The following is a 21,797-nucleotide window of genomic DNA, read 5'->3' as shown; positions in this document are numbered from 1 at the left end:
CTTATTCCAACATATATTTTTAACTGCTAGAATAATTTATTACAGTAGCTAAAATATTATAAATTAAGCACTGCTTCCTGATAAAGTTTCTCACCTTTACGCCTCTCGACGGCATGCAACCTTCAGTCTTATATTAATTCCGAATACTCATTTTTTTTCCAATTTAGTAAGGAACATAATAAACTAGAATCCAGAGTGACGAATTCTCAGATACTTCCGCATTTCTGAAACATCAAGCCCATGGGAGTTCGTTACAGCAGATATCATTTCGGAATCAATCATTCAATCACCAAAAAACCAGTAAGCAATTGAAGCACTTTTATGACATCATAAAACGAAATGATAGAAAAGCGCATGCATCGAACAATGTAAGCAATGTTTAATGTTTATAAATTCATTAGGGTATTTAATTATTGGTACGTTATTAGAAAGAAAGGTATCGAGGGCAATTAAAGAAGCTTTTGATGAAGAAATGGCGCAACGAGATATAGAAAAGTTTCCAGAAGAAGCTTTACTTGTCAAAAAGTGTGAAAAAGTATCCTAACGTCTTATTTCCGAGGTAGGGAGAAAGAAAACTGGAGGAGGAATCGAAAGCAGCATCACCGGCACAACAAGTGCTATCGATAATGAAGGTTACCTCTTATTATGTTACAAATCAAAGTTTGAAATTGCATAATTTTGCATTGTTTTAAAGATGGCGAGTCGTTATTGCTATTGGAACCTTCCGCCCTAGCAATCATCTTTGAAGTGGCTCAAAATACCTTTCCTTTTCATTTCATCTCAGATCTGTATGTCATATACACCAATGTTGTCAGTTTTTACACTATGGTTTTAGGTACCTACTTTAGCGCATTTCCACAAAGCCACTTTGTCCGTCCTTCTATCCGCCCGTCTCTCCGTCCGTCCGTCCGTCTGGACGCTACTAGTTCTTTATCAAGAGCCATTGTTCTACTTTTTCACTATTGGGTTCGTTATGGTGTGGAGCAGGGTGTCAAGGGTTGCACCAAGGAAGGAATTTTTTCTGCATTTATTGCTAAAAAAGTTAATGTAATGAAACCAAAAAAAACAATTTTTACATGTTCCATAATTTTACACTTTTGCCGTTTATTAAGAGATCGTTTATAATTTTGTATTACTGTCTGTCGTCTGTCTGTTGGTCTGTCCGCCTGTTTCTTTATCTGTTTGTCCATCTATCTGTGCGTGTGAACGATAACTTTGTTTAGAAATGTCCGATCGCTTTGAAATTGGGTACGCATGTTCTTAGTTAAAAGTAGTATAAAAAAACGTGCTATTGTGGCCACTTTGTCCGTCCGTCCGTCCGGCCGGCCGCTACTAGTTTTTTACCTTAAGAGCTATTGTTCTAGTTTTTTGTGCTATTTGGTTCGTTATGGTGTCGAGGCTTTGCACCAAGAAAGGAATTTTTTCTGTCCCGCTTAAGAAAAAAGTTATGGAAAAAAAATCTATTTTGTTTCATGTACCATAATTTTACACTTTTGTCGTTGTCGATTCTCGAGGTCGTTAGTCATGTTGTATCGCCGTCTGAGCGTCTGACTGTCTCCCTCTGTCTGTCAGTACGTCTATCTGTCCGGGTGCAATAAGTGCATGACGACTTTTGTATTTACGCAATCCAATTTTTAGCGAATTTCCACAAAAATTAAAAAAATGCGCTATTGTGGCCCCTTTGTCCGTCCGTCTGTCCGTCCGTCCGTCCAGTCATCCATTGGGACGCTACTAGCATTGAGTAATTAACTTCACTCAACGCTACTAGTTCTTTATCTTAAGAGCTATTGTTCTACTTTTTTCGCTATTTGGTTCGTTATGGTGTCGAAGCTTACACCAAGACAGGAATTTTATCTGCGTTTATTGCTAAAAAAGTTATTGTAACAAAACCAAAAAACCGTTTTTTACATGTTCCATAATTTTACACTTTTGGTTGCCGTTTATTAACGATCATACAGATCGTTTATAATTTTGTATTGTTGTCTGTCTGTTAGTCTCTCCGTCTGTTAATTTGTCTGTCTGTCCATCTATCTGTTCGTGTGAACGATGACTTTGTTTAGAAATGTCCGATCGCTTTTACATCTCCGTTAGTTATGAACTGAATTGCATGAAATTCAATATGGGCATATCTTCAGCCGTATAATACGCAATGCCAAAAGTTGAGTCGAATGGATTCAAAATTCACAGGTGCCCTTTTCGCATCTCGACCATTTAAAAGCCGAATTGCAAACTTTTTTAATTAGTAAGTATTTAAACGAAATTTGATACATAGGCACTTGGAATAAAGGAAAATCAAACGCCAGTTTCAAAATTTGGTTTTGCGCCTGCGCAGTGCCAATTTTTTTATTTAGAAAAGCATTGAAATGAAATTCTTCTTAGTAAACTGAAATTGAAGTAGAACGTCAAAAATGGATTGCACATTTGCAACGCTATCTTTAATATTTGTGGCCGGATTTTTACGATTTGAACAGAAGTTGCATCTTACAAATGAGAAATGAATGCAATGCAAGTGAAAATGCACTTTTTGCAAATCGTTTAAGATTACTTTTTTAACTTGTTCTTATTTCATTGTCTGTTTATTCTTATTAAGGACCATATTACGAAGTCGGAGGTATGGCAATTCTTTGTTTCTAATTATCTCACAATCGACACCCATTTTCAGCAAGCGCTTACTTCCTTGGGGATGTGAACGCTTAACGCGCTTTACACCCAAAAGCGTTTTTTAGCGCATTTTTGCAAATTTATTTGTAAAAAGTAGTTTTTAATCTCACTTTGGCTGGCTGGCTGACTGGCTGGCTGGCTGGTCGGCTGGCTGGCAGAAAATGTGGGCGCGTAGAAGAACTCTTGTAAAAAGGCAACGGGTGTACGTGTATCTACAAGGCCGTGTAATTTGTAAACCTTGGGGACACGGCTACATGATGTGGAGTTAGCGACTTCTGGGCGTCATCCTCGAGCGTAGTATACTAACGTGAAGGTTTTTCAGTTTTTTCCTATCTTCTACTACAGTTTTGGTCCGATTCTTTTCAAATTGGTGTCGTCGGAAAGATGTTGTAAACGCGCACAACTCCTGCGTGGCGGAATTTTGTTTTTTGGCCTAGGGGCGAAATTAACGACCTTATGCAAGGCGCGCGCGCGTCTTCGAGAGGTAGTCAACTTCGGGCACCTTTTACCTTCCGTTGCGAATTCTGTCACGCGTTTTAACGTTTCGTAAATCTCGAATGGCTGTCTCTCTTTCTCGTGTCGCCAATAGAAGCTCGAGCAATGAGAAGTGCCCCCAAAAATTAAGTACTATCTTGTGGAAGGTTTTTAGCGAGATCCACCAAAATGTGGGTGTAATATAAGTATGCACCGAAAAAGGAAATGTGGTAGCCTCCGACAAGATCTAACTGATGGTGGAGAAAAATCTTCAAACGCGAATTGCGGGTGAACGGGACGTCGGAAGTGGGTACCGTCAAAGGGAATGTGGTAGCTCCCGACATGATCTTACTGATGGTGGAGTTAAATCTTCAAACGCGAATTGCGGGTGAACGGGACATCGGAAGTGGGTACCGTCAAAGGGAATGTGGTATCCTTCGACAAGATCTTTTATTCATGGTTGAGTAAAAAGTGGCTAATAGAATACTGATCTGCCACACAAAAATGCGCTGAAGTCCCTTCGATCTCACACGAGGACTTTGATAATTTTTTTTCAAATATGGCTTTCTGCAATGTCGTATTTCTGCAGGTGTTTAAATATCCTTTGATAAGTATCGCTTTTGTTATAATCATACCGCTACACGATACAAGTTGATGTAAATTACATTACAAAGAACTGATCACACAAAGCAACGCTTTCAAAAGAAACGTGCTAATTTAAAAGATATGTAGATATACTTCCCAATTTTGCAAATTATGAATTATAATTACTTTCAAAATCCGTTTTGAGCTAGGAATAAAATTAAAGCGCGTGTTGAAACAGCTTTGATGTTGAAATTTGAGTTTTTCGATAAATTTTTAGAAGGATGTCTACTTTTAGAATATTTTTAGGAAATGCGGCTTTGAATTTTATATACCTACCCCATTATAGAATAAACGCGATATGTGCGAAATAAGAACGCAATTAATCTACTATCGAACCACTATGCAGCTGTGACTTTGTAGAATAATTTCGAACTGCTTCACGCCGAAGCTTCAAAAGACAGATTTATAAATAATCAACCCCGACGAACGAGAAATAGTGGCTGCGGAGGCCCCTACAGGATGTAATGAAAGGATCGTCGGCAATCAGGGCAGCATAAATGTGTAAAGCCTTTCTTGAAAGTCTTGTTTTTTCCAAAACGGACAAAAAGAATATGTTCATCGAAGCATAAAACCAGTTTACATAAATTGCCACAATTACTTTACTCCGTTAACATTACCTACATTTAAACGAAGTTAAGCTGCCGAGCAACATGCTTACACCTACTACATTAAATTTAAAATATCGCTAATGTCTCTACATTATAGATCAAATTCCGAAATTCAATTTGATTTTCGTAATTTTTAAATATTGTTTATTGGGGGTGAATAACAGCTTATCTAAAAGTAGTAGAGAATTCGGTTATATAATATTATATAATACGAGTGCGATTCACACTAATATTAACAGCCCTGTGTACGAAATTTTAATTAGGTATCCGATTTATTATTCCGCAGAGGCGCATCGTTAAATAAAAAATAAAAAAACTTTTTTTAACCATCTAAAAAGTAAATATTTCGTTGTATGCATTGTTTTATTTCTAATGGAATGATATAAATCTAAGCGTTTGGCAGTTATCGTGTTCACGGACAGACGAACAGAGTCTCCCCTGTAAAGCTTGCATCGCTTTGCTGTGCCGCTTAATAAGGCTTCTCATGAAGGCTTCAAGTCCGTGTATGCAGGGTACCCTTAATCGGGATTATATGTGATTTGGGAAACTGTGTTATTATTGAGAAGTTTAGTTTAGAAGTTTCCGTTTATAAATTTTGAATATCCGAGTCCTAAAAGGTTATTTAAAAATAAACTGAAAACCGCCGATTAAAAAAAATTAAATATATAAGTTAAGACAGAGGGAGTTATATGAATGTTTCTTATTTCAAAATAATATTCCAGATTGGGAAGTAACTAACAAGAATACAAAACACGAATATCTACCAATTTTGAAATCCATGGTTTTGAGTGTTTATTTAATAACTTCAATCAGCCCAAATAAATGGCAGAACCTGCACATTTAATCTAGCTCTTCAATAAAATAGATAGTTTCCCATGCAATCCCATTTTATTGTATGAAAATTTCATATAAACATAGCTCCGCTAACGGTTCTGTATCGATCTACAGAATGTCCTTTTACACCGTACACCTTACAATTTAAGCCTTTAATTTATAATGATGTAGACACAAACACTAACACAGGATACAATATTTGAAATGCGAACTGTCAAAACTAATAAAAACAAGAGATTAGCTAAATAAACCCCTGAAGCGGATCTAAAAAAGCGGCAGAGCTCCTCGGTTTGACCCTACAGGGTCACTGGATTTGACACATTTTCAATAGGCTTGTTATATGTGATATATATGTCAACTGTGCAAAGTTTGAATCGAATAGGTTCAAGTGTTTGGCAGAGACAGAAAGGCGTGACCCCAAGGGGTCATTTGATTTGACCATTTTAAAAAATTTACTTTCATTCATCACTATCGAAAATTTATTTTTATTTTTTTTCTTGATAACGGTCGCAGATATGAAAAAATTACTCTTATTTTACAATCTACCAGCGGCACACCGAAAAAAGTTCAGGGTAGAAATTTAACCATAACTCCTGAAAAACATCACCCTGTACATTCTCATTACCATTGACATGACCGTCATGGTCATGTTCAGCATAATTTATATTCTAAATTAGATCTAAACATCACAAAAACTGCAAAAAAAAAATTAAAAAATTATGGAATTATAACACTGTAGATCGGTAATGAAACGTTTGTGGACTTATGTTTATATGAACTTTCATTACCCATAAAATAAGCCAAAGGACTATCCCCTTGCGTATGTACTTCATATTTAAGAACACCCTGTATAATACTCATAAAACAGCACTGTTTATAATTAAATATAAAAAAAGTTCTTCAAATTACAAAAACATTTCTTAAGTAGCGCGGATATTGCGAGTAACTCCTTTTTTAATAACGTCAAAAAGTGTAGACACCCTGCGTAGACTAAAGGGAATGTTCGCTGATGAAAGAATTAATAAGATATTCCTTTTACCTTTTAGTGATGGAAATAAGACATTGTATTTCTCACTCTTTCCGCTCAATTCCGCCCAAAAGCGTTTCAGTTCCTTCCTTTTATATCTAAGAATATCATGTGTAGCCGCAAATGAGAGTACAGACAGACCGACAGACCGACATCATCGAAATTTTGTTTAATTCGAGTTCCTGGTGCTTTAGAACGTGTATTTCCGTAAAGAAAGGGATCATTTTTTACCCCAATGCAATACCTCCCTTACGAACGTGTGGGTGGTAAAATGTAAGTCTTTATTTAAAAAAAATGATTGCTCCAAAAAACCAAAACGGCGAACTTAAGGGAAGAAAAAGTTGTTTTCAAAAATTTAACTTTGTTAGTAACGTAGTGCTAAAATACAGTACTTTACCTTCAATTAACCGATTTCATATCTCTTAGATTTGTGACTCGATGGTCACCCTCGATTTGAAGCAAAATAAAACGTAGAAGAATACAAGAAATGTTCAAAATCACATTGAACTTTAGGTAATGGATCACTACCGTTGATTTAAGAACAGCAGTAAACTGTGCAGTTGTTTGAGTAAAAACGATTCTGTTCTTTGCCTCAGTGAAAGATAGATTAAATTTCATATTTTTTCGTTTTTCTCAACACATCTGTGTAATTAACACCCTTGAAACGCAATTTGAGAGAGCTTTCTGAAGATGTATCAAACATGGAGAGTCGCTTTTGAAATTGAGGCACTGTATGCCTGTAGAAAATATATTATAAGCATTTGGCATCCTTAATCGAAGAACTAAATCTATCAATCGAGACACGAACGAGCTGTGCTGAGTGCTGAGATCAGGACCCTAAGGCAGACGGCCGAACATACCGACAGATGGAAAAAAAGAAAGTTATGACTTATGCCGCATTTTCATACTTGATAAATGCATTAAAAAGTTCCAGAGTGGAAATTTCCAAAGATAGGACACTTGCACAATCACGCGATTTAAAATGGTAAGAGTTAAGTCGCTGCGCTCTAAAAATTAATGAATAATTTTATGTTTTTTTTTCGAAAACTTATCTATCTAAAAAGATCTGTTTCGTTTTCATTACGCCACCTTTAAACTGTCATCACATTGCAAACAAGTTTACAGAATAAGCCGATCAAAAGAGAGCCCCTCGGTTTCCATCAAGTAATTTATTCAGTGGTTTTTTCTTTCTTTATTTTATAAAAACCAAAATACGAGTACAAATACAGTAATGATGTAGATCCTCCAAACGAATATTTGCGCTTTTACGGCCTTTTACAATCTTTTGTTCAATAAGGATTAGGTACTAAAAGCAAACTGCATATTCCAAAAGTTATTTTACCTTAAACCAGTAGGATAATAGGTGCGATAAAAGTTGAAGTTAATGGCACATTATACGATTATATATGAGACAAGATGCTAATATTTTATAAAAAAAAGAAACTTTTTAAGAAATTCCATCGCCTTATACCCATCAGGACCGCAGAACAGAAAAATGGTAAAGTTGACGTTTTCTCTTTTAAAGTGAAGTTGATATTAGTGACCTAATAAAAAATAACCGCGACACAACCAGGCTACAGATGGTGCACGTTAGGGCAGGTTATACCTAAAGGGTTGAGATGCGTGGGTGTCAGAACAATAGAATTGACGTCAGCGAATTACCAGGGTAGCATAACTTAAAAAGGGTGTATATATGCAGTAGCCCTTTAGATTGAAGTATTATTTTGTTATCCTCTCCTGTATTTTAATATGTATTATGTTCCGTTTCAGATTCAGTTACCGGCACCCGTCATAATTTAAGTTCATATGAAAAACGTATCGCCTCAGGAGAATTAAGAAAAGCATGTTCTAAATATGGCCTTCTACCTCAACCAATTCGTCGTGTTAACACAACTGACCGATTAATAGCCTTACGAAGACTACTCAACGACCCCGCGGAGTTGAAAGATCCGTTGCCATTACACGCTGTGTTAGTTACATCGGACGATGATCATCAAGTAAGTAGGCATTACTTGCATCCGGTGAAAGCTTCAATCTCTTTGCTTAGACAGAATTTGTATCGAATTATGATAAGCGAAGGGAATACATCTCTGGATTTAGCGGTGGAGGAGGCGACGTAATCATAACCATGGATAAAGCCGTTTTGTGGGCCGACGGGCAATTTTACCAGCAAGCCAACGACGAATTAAATTGCGACTGGTTGTTAATGCAAGATGGCAATCCGTTGGTGCCTTCCCAAGCCGAATGGCTAATATCGGAGTTTCCTCAGGGGGCGCGAATTGGCGCGGATCCAAAATTAATAGCTGCCGACTATTGGAATGCGTTGGAATACGAATTACAAGAAAAAAGTGATAAATTGGAATTGGTAAAGACTAAAATTAACTTAATTGACAAAATATGGACAAATCATAGTCAGACTGATGAAGAGAAGGATGCTTTTACTTTGCATGATAGTTTTACAGGTGTGTATTTTCATTCGGGACTATAATTGCCGAAATTATAAAAAAACTAGGTACCTACGTACAATAGAAAGTATAATTAATTTAAATTATTCATTCCTGTTGAAGTAACTAATTACACTCAAGTTGCTGCAAATTGGAGATTTCAAAAATATATTATAAACAGAGGCAGAGTGATCATTTTTTGATTTTTTTTTCTCGAAATCGTCATGAAACCTTCATTTTAATGCCCACTTTATGTCAGGAAATTTTAGTTTCCATGACGGTGGCAATAAAACTTTTCCTGCCGCCGCGCCGGTCATATTACCAGACTCCTGTCAACATTTACACATTAATCAAAAGTTCTATCCGAAAATTGAAATTTTATATTTAAAAAGGCGATTTCGGGTAAAATTTAATTCAAACACTCGTCAGTAAAATGACACTAGCTAGGTACTTGACTCAGAAATTAATGTAGAAGGCATCTCTCGCAATGTTTCCTCGCCAGTAATGTGTCATTTTCCCGAGTTTTAACCATTACATTTTTTATTTAAATAGAGTGTTACCGTATAAATTTGACATGGGATGTCATTTTTTACTACAAAGAAAAATAATAACGACTGCAAGAAAAAAGTATCCCATAATAGATGGGATTATTTTATTCAGTTACCGATTGTAGCGTTATAATGACGTTTAATATATCGTATAATATATTTCGTTCGTTATCCCTGGACAAACCAGGGGAACATTTTTAGCGCATTTTTTAAAATTTGCTATTGTGTGCGTTTTGTCCGTCCGTGCAATAAGTAGCCTATACCTTGAAGGAAGGTGCGGAGGGCGGGGGGCAATTGGGACGCGAAGAAATATATACATTGGTGATGTCAAAACTTTAAGAACGAATATCTCCAAAACGGTTAGTCGCAGGAAAGCAATGACAAAGGCAAAATGAATCGCCTGGACGAGATATTTCTATTGGTAAAGTGGAAGGCGAATATCTTGAAAACAAAGTGTCGGAAGAGAGTGCTCATAAAGGGAAAGTGGAACGTCAGGACGAGACATATCTATTGGTGTTGTCACAACTTTCAGTGGAAATATCCGCGGAACGGAGTGTCGGCGGAAGGTACCTACAAAGGGAAAATGCAACATTTTGAGAATGTTTGTAAGGGCGTGATTCTTCTTGTATTATATAGCGTAGATTTTGAATGCACGCCCGGCGGCCTTTAAACGTTTCTGTGTAAGGAAAATAGTGGCACATTACAACGGCAGGTCGTTTCCTGCCGTCAGCATGGCTCGACGTTAAAAATTTGCTCTTTTTAAACTTTACATTTAATAATAATAATAATATAGATTTATTCCAATAATAACATGGAATCCCATGGTACAAATTCAGCAAAAGCTGCTCTTCCATATGCACCATGCACATAAATAAGTGGAGTGACGTATAAAATAAAAGTAACACTTTTTCAGCTAAAAATAAAACCTGTAGGTACACCATAGTGACATAAAAAACAAATATTAAATAAGTAGACGTAAAATCACACGAGAAAAATAAAAATAAAAGGTATAAGGAAAACAAAATCTTAACTTTGTGATGTAAATAGAATATTAAACATTTCAAATTTATGACATCTACCCATGTATTTAGTTTTTACCATTCTCCTTCTTAATGATTCTTCATTGTTAACGTTCCGGATTCGCCGCTTAATTTTACTCAATTTTGTAATGTGCCACTATTTCTGGAATCTCTACAAACGCCTTTTGTGCTGGTGGTTTCCAGTTTTCATTACCCAATTTTTTTTGGGTTTTTTTACCAATTTTTGGCATGGAGATGATCGACTTTTATTTGTTTAGAAATTAATTCATATCCTCTTCAACAACTTTTCTATCGGTGACCCGCCGTTGAGTAGGTACTCGTTAGTTTTACTCCCCCGCTCTTTGGGGGTGTTTTATGATTTTTACGAATGTCTGTAGACAGTTCGTGCACGCCATGCCACTAGTACACCTGATGATCACGTAAGTTGAAACATGTAGTGCCCCCCCCCCCCTTTTTACACTCAATTAAATTGCATGGGTGCGGTTTTGAGTCCTTTTGGTTTATTTTAACCTCATAAACTAACTTACCATTTTGAGTATATAATGGACTTCAAGTTACCAAATTGTATGCAAAATCGTATGTTCCAGTTTAAGATAAACGCACTGTATATAAAGCACACCAAGTGGGGCTTTTCAAAATTAATTAAAAACGTTTAAACAAAAACAATTAAATTCAAATCACGGTTGCCCTTTCTTAATTAATTAATTTATTTATTTATTATTTATTATCCCTCTTTTGTTCTGGGTCCTCAACAGGCTTGCGCCCAATTACAGAGTGATCTGCATAATGCTTTTTAGAGGTGCCTCTGCAGAGAAGGTATGAAGTTGTTCTATACTACTCTGGTATTTACCTTACAAATTAGGAAAACTGCAAGAAAACCTAATTCGAAGTAGCCGACAGAATGCTCGAAACTGATCTAAGGTAATTCCCAATCTCTGCCACAGATGAAAATTCACCTGAACCCAGGTTCGAACACCCGACTTCCGGATTTATAGTCCAACTGAACCATACATCACACAAAAGATAGCCCTAGGGTCTTTATTGATCACACGGAAGGGAAAAAGGGCTATTGAAAACCTTCCAGGATATGTACTCACTTACTTTCTCATTTCTTTCCCAATTTTTATTTAACAATTTCACATTATAATGATTTTCAACTCGGCCTCTCACCTGCATAACAGCATCGGAGAATTTTATTTCCCTCGTAATTATAGTTTTACGCCGATACTGAAAATATTGTCTCCCGTCCCCTATAAATTTAATGCATAAAAGGGGGAACAGTTCAAATTTAAAATTGCCAGATACCCCTTTTCCCTTTATATTTTTTTATAAATAACTCATAAACGGTCGCTCATAGCAAAAAATTATCTTATGCTTAGGAAAAGAGAGAGACAAGGAGCAAATTTCCAAATCACTACTAAATTAAATGCCTGCCTATTAACTCAGAAAATGTGATATTGCACAATGCCGTTTATTTTTGCGAATAGAGATTGAAGGTTCTGAAAAGCAGCGTATACTTTGTGGAAAAAAATGGACTGAAGTTGGTTTGAATGTTTTATAGGCGTACGACAAATGCAATGAGCTGTTCGTCTCCATAACATCAAGCAATTGCTAGGAATGTTTGCGATTACTCCAGTCACAACTGGAACGAGCATTTTCATCCCTAAACGGAATCCGGCTCATGCACTAACGGAACCCCCATCGAAGACATTGTGGAAGATGATGATGATGATGTTTTCGATTCACAAAATTATTAAGATTAAGATATATCATTAAAACCAGCAAAAAAGCGTAGGTATAGAATATTTGTAAAGAATTTTATGTAACTCGAAAAGGGACCTTTCCCCCCCCCCCCTCATTTGTAAACTCCACCCCCATCCATCAGTCCTTTTATAAGTATGTTGCTTAAGACACTTTTATCTACAACTATACGAAAATTCGTTTTTTCACTACTAGCGTCTGATGACATGATTATTAACCTTTTTCCACTTGTAAAGTAGGCTTTCTCGGCATTTGTTCAAAGTGGTTAATAATGTGGACATTATTAACTAGTAGTCAATAATGAGAACTGTCACGCTGTCACTTTTAGAAAACACAACCCGAAATTTCGCTCAATGAACGTTTAGACAAGTTCTCTAAAACGAATAATTGCCACCATTCGCAATTTCCAGAGAAATTACATACCTAAAATTATCACATTTTGAAAAAATTCGAACGAAATTACTCTTTGAAAAATCTCAATGACAGAACAAAATACGGCCTGTTTGACTTGTACTTCCACGTACTTGATTGACATGTTAAATTAAGAAAAACAATTCTGTCCAACCGTTAACTCTCTTATCAATATAATATGTNACCAAGATTACATCTCGAGGCGCTTGCGCCGACTGGTGTAAGGTACGAAGGCAATAATAGACTTCTCTACCGTGGTATATATACTATTTTTTTCACTACTAGCACTTGAAATCCTCTAAATTAACATTATATTGATAAGAAAGTGAACGGTTGGACAGAATTTTTTGTTTCTTAATTTAACATGTCAATCAAGTACGTGGAAGTACAAGTCAAACAGGCCGTATTTTGTTCTGTCATTGAGATATTTTCAAAGAGTAATTTCGTTCGAATTTTTTCAAAATGTGATAATTTTAGGTATGTAATTTCTCTGGAAATGGCGGATGGTGGCAATTATTCATTTTAGAGAACTTGTCCAAACGTTTATTGAGCGAAATTTCGGGTTTGTTTTCTAAAAGTGACAGCGTGACAGTTCTCATTATTGACTACTAGTTAATAATGTCCACATTATTAACCACTTTGAACAAATGCCGAGAAAGCCTACTTTACAAGTGGAAAAAAGGTTAATAATCATGTCATCAGACGCTAGTAGTGAAAAATAGTACATTATATATCAAGGTAGAGAAGTCCAGTATTATTGCCTGAGCACCAAGATTACATCTCGAGGCGCTTGCGCCGAGGGGTGTAAGGTGCGAAGGCAATAATAGACTTCTCTACCGTGGTATATATACTATTTTTTTCACTACTAGCACTTGAATCCTCTAAATTAACATATTATATTGATAAGAGAGTTAACGGTTGGACAGAATTGTTTGTTTCTTAATTTAACATGTCAATCAAGTACGTGGAAGTACAAGTCAAACAGGCCGTATTTTGTTCTGTCATTGAGATTTTTCAAAGAGTAATTTCGTTCGAATTTTTTCAAAATGTGATAATTTTAGGTATGTAATTTCTCTGGAAATTGCGAATGGTGGCAATTATTCGTTTTAGAGAACTTGTCTAAACGTTCATTGAGCGAAATTTCGGGTTGTGTTTTCTAAAAGTGACAGCGTGACAGTTCTCATTATTGACTACTAGTTAATAATAAAAAATTATTAACCACTTTGAACAAATGCCGAGAAAGCCTACTTTACAAGTGGAAAAACGTTAATAATCATGTCATCAGACGCTAGTAGTGAAAAAAAATTATTATAGAACAGTGATTAATTCTTTATTGATCAGACGAATTATTATGATCCTTCTTCATAAAGTCACTATGTCCAACTCTTTCACCATCTTCCTCTTCGGTCTCCTGTATTTCCATAGTTTTTTAGTCATGAAATACTATAGACGTACATCTGCAGAAATTTAAAAAAATAGGATTGAGGAGACCATCGGGAACGGTGAAAGAAGAGTTTTAACTGTCTCCAAAATTTGATCTTGCAATGTGTGTCCGTTCGCCACTTTTTCCAACGGCTTTTACAAAATCTCTCCATTCATCAGCCTCTCTTATCTAGGTGCTCAGGTAACTAGTACTTTTGCTTGTAAAATGCTATTGAAATGAAATGTTGGTAATAAATCTATTATTTTTCGGAGAAGTCAATAAAAGTAGGTAATAAAAGGAAATTGGGAAATACACCTAGTGACTTAAATATTTACGTGTTAACGGTTACGTTAACGGTTTGAAATAAGAAAATTAGGGGCGCTCCGTAACCAAAGTTCCTACATGGAAGCTTGAAGATGTTGTTAAGACTGAGAGTATACCTAAGCCATAAAACGGGTCATTATAACGCTTTGTCTGATATTCTTGTCTAAATTTTGAGTCATGAAATACATTGTGCAGATAAAGGGCATTGTTTTTAACAATTTGAACGTATTATAAAATTGAAACGACATTGTTGGTTGGATGAAAAAATTCAAAATTTGTAACACTTGATATACGTACTAATGAAGATGTATCTCCAGGTAAAAATTGGATGCTTAAAGTGAAAGAAACCAGACGGGAATTAAAACATCTGGGAGCAGATGCAATGGTTGTTACAGCATTAGATGAAATTGCATGGTTGCTTAACATCCGTGGACGCGATATACCATACACACGTTTCGTTAAAGGTTACGTACTGCTAAGTCAGACAACAATTACATTGTACGTCGATCCAAACAAGACCAAATTGAACGTAACTTCTTTCTTTAATGCGGAAATACCAGGGTTAACCGAATCCACCGTGGAGTAATATAGTCTATACCAGAAACTATACCAAACTACTTTAATGTTTTTCAGAATGAAACCTTACGATGATATTTGGATTGATTTGCCGACTCGTTGTCAAATATGGAAAACAGTCCTTGTACCGTCATCTTTCGTTTACAGTGCAGGCGCTAGTAAAATGATCTACGATTTAGTACCCGATGAAAAACGCATTTCGAAACCATCCCCAATAATTCACCTGAAGGCGGTAAAAAATGAGGTTGAACGAATTGGTATGAAAAATGCGCATATACGGGACGGTGCGGCAATGTGCAAGTTTTTGGAGTACTTCGAAAGACGGGTGAGTGTGAGCAAAGACAATCCTTTTTCAAGTATTTCGATCGCAGTTTAAAGCAGGCGATCCTTGGGATGAGCTCAAAGTTTCGCAAGAAATTAACAGATTTCGAATGGAGCAACATTTATCCGTGGATGTCAGTTTTAGAACTATTGTGGCATTCGGAGCGCACGGCTCTCAGCCGCATTATGAACCGAGTGCCATTACTTCGTTGCCTATTTTTGACAATAGCACCCTAATAATAGACTCCGGGGGTCAGTACTGCGGTACGTTACTATAGCAGCATTAATCTTCAGTACATCACGTTTGATTTTGTTTTAGATGGAACAACTGATGTCACAAGAACTGTGCATTTAGGCGAACCTACTGATGAGATGAAAGACGCGTATTCAAGAGTACTTATTGGTTCGATTCGGCTAGCGAGTTTAATATTTCCGGACAATCTGAAACCTAGTAGCATCGATGTGTTGGCACGCGCACCGCTGTGGGAAATTGGTGAAGATTATCAACACGGAACTGGACACGGGATTGGAGCTTTTTTGGGCGTGCACGAGTGTAAGTAAACAAAGTTACGAACAGCGAATTAATTTTCAGTCTTGGTACAGCTCCAGTGTACGTCCATTACAACCCTAGGATGAGACAGGATCATTTTAAAGTAGGGTTCTTCTTTAGTAACGGTAAGAATAATGTACAACGTAAAGGCTATCCAAACAATTGCCCTTGCAGAGCCTGGAATTTACTTAGAAAACAAATTTGGTGTCAGACTTGAAAATATCTTGGAGGTTGTAGATAAGCCCTATTTAAAACATACGTACGGTAGAGCTTATCTGGGATTTAGTGACGTAACTCTCGTTCCGTATTCCAATAAACTAATTAATTTTGATATGCTTTCGAATCAGGAGGTGAGTACATTTTTCAAAACTGAATTGTAAGTTACGATTCTTTAGAAACGCTGGCTAAACAGTTACAATGCAAAAATTAGAAGGCAAATTGGTGCTGAACTGAAACGTCAAAATGCCACAGACGCTTTTTATTGGATGATGGACAATACTCAACACATTCCAGTATCTCAAGCAACCCTCCATTGTCAATCAGTTTACGTTTTTATGTCACATATCTTTCTTGTACAATTATATTATTTTATATTTTAGTGATAGCGAGTAGGTGTAGTGTAATTCCATTAAGTATAAATTCTAGTGCTTTAAGTGTTGTATCTATGTTTGTTAAAGTTACTGTAGTTATACGTGTATTACAGCTATATTTTCTGAAAATATTTAATTTACTGCTAGAAAGAGTTCTAACTTTGATAATTACCACCCTCCGCAGAGCAGAATCCACCCCAATTTGCAGAAAAAAATTCAATTTTTGTTGAAATTGCTATGGTTTTCAATTGTGTTAATAAACATTTTTGTTTGAGTGTTATTTGCTCAAAATTGAAGCTTGAAATTGTTATATTTTCTTTGCCATTGTTAAGAGATCGTCACATATTTCTGGTCCATTTTGTCCTTGGAGCCTTATTGGCGCTTAAGGTTTAGGATTTTATTTTGTGGCTAGCACAGATCACAGGGACCGTGAGCACAGATACAATCCGCAATCTACGAATGCGCATATTTATCTCTGGCGCCCTTATTTTGAATCTGACGCAAAAAATTGATGAGACTTTTTTGGCAAACCTTTCTTATATTTAACTGAGGCTTATTTTCTGAGAAAAGTGCAAATTTAGAAAAATTATAAAATGAATAGTTTAACTGTTCAATTTAAAATTTCTCAAAAACTAAGAAACTCACAAAAAAATTGCTATGGACTTTTTTGTAGAGTTTCTTGTGCCACACTAGCCAGTGAATGCGAAAAAAATTACAAACTTTTTTAAGTTGTTATGACTCTTTTAAACTTTTAACACTCTCAAAAATCCTTTTTGAGTTATCGTGTTCACAAGAAACGGACTACATGCATTCAGTTTGACTATATTTTTTTTAATTTGCATTTTTCTCGAAAAGTAAGCACCATAGCGAATATGTTAAATACAAAAAAGATGTACCTTGATAAGCTGTACAAAAAAGTGTCATTGATTTTTTGCGTCGGATTCAAAATGAAGGCACCAGAGGTAAATATAGTCGGAAAATCGGCAGTTTGCCATATTTAACCACCCCTCCCAACCTTAAACCACGGGATCTCGCGGGCAGACATAACTTTTTCTACTTCACTATGTATCAGCATACTTTATACAAAAAATCAGCCATGTAGCGATGTCATTTTTTTCCGTAGCCAGCTCTCCGTCAATTAGGGAGAGAAATACATGAAACAAACTATAGGGAGAAAAGGGACGATGGTAAGAATGGAACGAACAGAGAAAATTTAGGTGAAAACAAGGTTGATGCTGAGTAAGACAAGAAGTGCGTCAGGAACAGATTGGGTAACAGATGTGGGAAATCAGAAAAATCGATTGAAAGGGAGTGTGATGAGAGAGAATAATGAACGAATAAATGAAGTATGTAGTAGTAAATCAAGAAGAAGAAACTATGGGAATAGTTAAATATATAATTAACAATGGAAAGAGAAGAAAAACTAAGACAAGTGTGGAGGAACATTAACGGAACGGTAGCATCTGACGTAGGAAAACTAAAAGAAAATATTGCACAAAAGGTTAGAATGCAGATTAGAAATAGAGGAAAGGTACCCTAGCGACGATATAGAAAGGTTAAAGAGTGAAACTGACGACGTGAGGGTGAAGAGTACGTGGGAGACTCTTATGCTGAAAATACGAATGGGTGAAAGGCAGAGAGAAGTTTCAGGGAGAGGGGGAAGTACACCCAATGAGTGGCAGTTGGACAAGGGAAATAATGGGGGTTTACAGTGTAGTTGAATTCCGCAGTTCTAATTGAATAAGCGTGTACCTGAAACCATAAAACATTTTTTTGGACAGTAAAAGTTTATTTAAAAATAGAGGCTGATTAGCAAAAAAATAATGAACATGTGCGGTTTTAAAGGTTTATTCAAAACGATATGATTGTGGCGGGCTCTGTGACGTAATAAGCCCGACCAATCAGCTCCTAGAACCATTCAGATGACATAACGACTTGGCAATATTGCAGGAGAATGGCATTTATAACTTGCGTCATCTGTCACAGGCACTTGTCACTTTCGTGCTAGATGCAGTTAAACATCCCTCTCAAAACGTCAAATGTGACAAACGTCAGACCCTCGGGTAAGGTTGCCAGCTCACTTCTACGTGATTGGTTGTAGGTTTATGACGTATTTAGTCCGAAGCGTTTCAAATTCGGACTAAAAACACAGCTTTTCAATAATTTATTTTGGGTTTATTTATACTCGCAAATAAAAATTGAGGACACACGGGTCTTTTTATTAAGGATCCTCAGATCCTTTATAGTTTTGTATTGTCGTCCGTCCGTCCGTCCGTCCGTCCGTCCGTCCGTCCGTGTGCGCTCTAACTCTTTTTAAAAGTGGCCGATTGTGTTGAAATTTGGTATACGGATACGTTGGACATTAAGAACGGACGCTATTGATTTTCAGGAAGCTGGTTCAACAGGAACAAAAGTTATACGACTTCGAGTGAATCGGGAACAGGAAAAACTGCGAACTCAATATAATAAAAATTAACATATTTCATTCCCTAGGTCATGTATCGAGTTCGGACTTTCGCTAGATTATTCCCTATGACTCTTAGATGTGTAACAATTCAATATAACTCTTCTCTGTGGTCTCGGTCAAAAGTTTTAGAGCAAAATGTACCCAAAATTATTCTTTACACATGAATTTAGAGTTGTAAAAGCTTTCAAACGCATTATCTTGATGCTGAAAGAGTTGATAACGTGCACGTTTGATAACCGCATGTGTGTGATTCAAAAATGTTAAATTATTTTTCTGAGGCCACATGGATTTTGATCAAAATATGTCAAAATCGTTAATTATGCACCAAGATCGTTGGGAAAAAGACTACGCGCATTATCTCAATGCCCAAGACATGAATTTGATGCATTTTTGGCGACCACGTGGATTTTGATCAAAACATGTCAAAATCGTTATTTATGCACCAAGATCGTTGGGAAAAGACTAGGCGCATTATCTCAATGCCCAAGACATGAATTTGATGCATTTTTGGCGACCACGTGGATTTTGATCAAAACATGTCAAAATCGTTATTTATGCACCAAGAGCGTTGGGAAAAAGACTAAGCGCATTATCTCAATGCCCAAGACATGAATTTGATGAATTTTTGGCGAAAACGTGGATTTTGATCAAAACATGTCAAAATCGTTATTTATGCACCAAGATCGTTGGGAAAAAGATCAAGAGCATTATCTCAATGATCTAAACATGAATTTGATCTATTTTTATGAACCACATGGATTTTGATCAAAACATGTCAAAATCGTTATTTATGCACCAAGATCGTTGGGAAAAAAACCAAGAGCATTATCTCAAAGCCCAAGACATGAATTGATGCATTTTTGTTAACTATAAAATGTATTTTGTAAGATTAAAATAAATTGTCGTTAAAAGTGATTGTAATACTGAGGATCCTTCGATATTTCGTTGTATCGGTTTATTTTTAATGTACTTTGTGGATCAGAAATAAAAAATGAAGGCGGGATGAGCCCATTAACGGAAGTAAATAAATTGAATTTGATAAGGGGGAAAATGAAAGGTGCCGATACCATGAATGCAAAGATTCGAGGAATTCGATAGAGAAAGAAATACGAGAAATATTAAGGATTTGTAGGAAAAGGATCAAAATTACGACATAATGATTATGGCACATGGGAGCCATCAATAAGCTAAGACAAGGTTAGGGGATCACTGTGGGAGCAACAGATAAGAGTGTAAGCGCAAGAAAAAATGCAAAAGCAAAAATTAGAAAAAGATAAGGAATTTATTGGTGTAAAAAATATTATACAGTCCATTTAAACAATTTTTATGTCTTACCACAGATAAAATACCTTTTATCTGTGGTCTTACTAACCTATCATAGCACATTTTATATCTGTGATACGCGGGCATAAAGTACCACTTTATGCCCTAGGGCATTAAGTATCACCATAGTAACTCATTCATACTTAATGACAAAACAAACAAATAATTGCAGGTCATTGAAAATTAGAAACGTCAATTATTAATTGTCAATACCAACTAAATCACAAGATTGGCCTTATTTCGTATAGTTTCTGGAACTTCTTGCTCATTCACGATGAATTGAATTATTTAAAATTACGTTTGACGTTTGGATGGTTTCAATCACATTAACAAATTCGAACCACGCATACGAAATGAATTATTTTGTAAACGAATATTTACTTTGACGAAGAAAACTATTTGTAAAACATAAAATTTTGTATGTACCACGGGCATAAGCTGATGTTTATACTGTCGGGCGACTAAAAAGCTCGAGGGCCATAGGCCCTCGAGCTTTTTAACTTGTCGCCCTCGAGAATATAAACATCACTATTATGCCCTTAATACATAAATAACTATTACGTAACTTTTATTCTTTCTACTTTTTTGATATCTCCACAAATAAAGCAAAGCAAAAACGTTTTATTGCATTTTTGGACTTTTGCGCTGTTGCTACGTTCGCGCAAGTCAGGCCCGTAGTCAGAATGAATGAGGATGGGTGGCCGGTAATTTTCTAGGTGGGTTTAAGAAGTGTTTGGTAAAGACTTCCCCTGTAATTTTTGTAAAGGAACCATCAACCGTAATTTCCAGTGGGGGCAAGACCACCTCAGCCACCCCCTGGCTACGGGCCTGGAGTCAGTCATCTTCATTCTAGGCAGGTTTTAAAAAGTAACTCCAAAAACTGCTTTTTTAGTTCTCAAAATACCCCCGAAAAACATCGAAAACAACAGAAAAAAAAATTTAACCAATTTTTTACAACTTTAGGGACTGATGATCTTATTTTTTTTTAAATTAACACGTTTCCATTCCCAAGAACAGTTTCTGACTGCAGCCCTACGCGATTCTCAACTGGCAAGGAAGGTATTATTTATACAGGGTAAGCAAAAAGTCCAGGAACAGTCCATTATCTCCGTTATTTGTGGTGCAATTTTGTCAATAATTGGTGTGCCTTTCATTATTTGCATTAACGGTGGCTAGTCAACTAAGGACGGAAAAGAAATTGAACTCGTTTTTCTCCAATTAAGTTATAGTTTAACTGTTCTCATGGTAACAACCCAGTTGTATTGTGTATTTATGGTAAAGTGGACAAACTTTTGAACTTAAATACGGCATTTTTATTAGCTGATAAAGGGTATATATTTCGCCACAGGGTGACTAAACTAAACTAAACTAAAGCTAGACTGCCAAATTGACAAACCTTGTGCCTCCTTTCAAATTTAGCTAACTGAAGTAAAAAAAAATTAGAATTGAATTTAACCTCGGGGTGATCATCCAAAAGTGACTAAGTGAAAAAAAACCCGTGTCATTTCGGCGTCATGGAAACTACAATTTAATTCGTTGTTTTAATTGTAACCTGCCAATGCACCACCATTACAGATAATTCCGAGTGTCGTAATTATTGATTAGACAATTAAATGAGAACGTGACATCAGTAAATCGAATACCATCATCCGGAAATCAATCCTAATTAACTTAACGATCCAGATTTGTGCATTACCTGTTACCGATTAATATTACTCCAAATCCCGACTCACGTTGGTAACAGCCTATATTACAAAGTCGTGTAACAAA

The 21,797-nt window shown here is 36.2% G+C and overlaps 1 protein-coding gene across 2 annotated transcripts in view; it reads left to right on the top strand.

Moving 5' to 3' along the window:
* Positions 1–16,390, top strand: part of LOC116173842 (xaa-Pro aminopeptidase ApepP-like) — a 59,514-nt gene extending 43,124 nt beyond the window's left edge. The window contains exons 2-10 of one of the 2 annotated variants that reach the window (XM_031491558.1): positions 8,020–8,246; positions 8,297–8,711; positions 14,518–14,782; positions 14,834–15,101; positions 15,148–15,361; positions 15,417–15,650; positions 15,701–15,772; positions 15,822–15,997; positions 16,043–16,390. In XM_031491558.1, the coding sequence (XP_031347418.1) occupies positions 8,020–8,246; positions 8,297–8,711; positions 14,518–14,782; positions 14,834–15,101; positions 15,148–15,361; positions 15,417–15,650; positions 15,701–15,772; positions 15,822–15,997; positions 16,043–16,246 (2,075 nt within the window). In that variant the 3' untranslated portion in view covers positions 16,247–16,390. Of the gene's footprint in view, positions 1–8,019; positions 8,247–8,296; positions 8,712–14,517; positions 14,783–14,833; positions 15,102–15,147; positions 15,362–15,416; positions 15,651–15,700; positions 15,773–15,821; positions 15,998–16,042 lie in introns of those variants that run through there. The other variant, XM_031491559.1, reaches the window with a different exon arrangement.
* Positions 16,391–21,797: the final 5,407 nt, after the last annotated feature.

The sequence above is a fragment of the Photinus pyralis genome, unplaced genomic scaffold (genome assembly GCF_008802855.1).
Source record: "Photinus pyralis isolate 1611_PpyrPB1 unplaced genomic scaffold, Ppyr1.3 Ppyr1.4_LG6, whole genome shotgun sequence".
NCBI classification, from domain to species: Eukaryota; Metazoa; Arthropoda; class Insecta; order Coleoptera; family Lampyridae; genus Photinus; species Photinus pyralis.
Note: the sequence above shows the minus strand (reverse complement) of the source record. Positions and strands in the feature narration are given on the sequence as shown.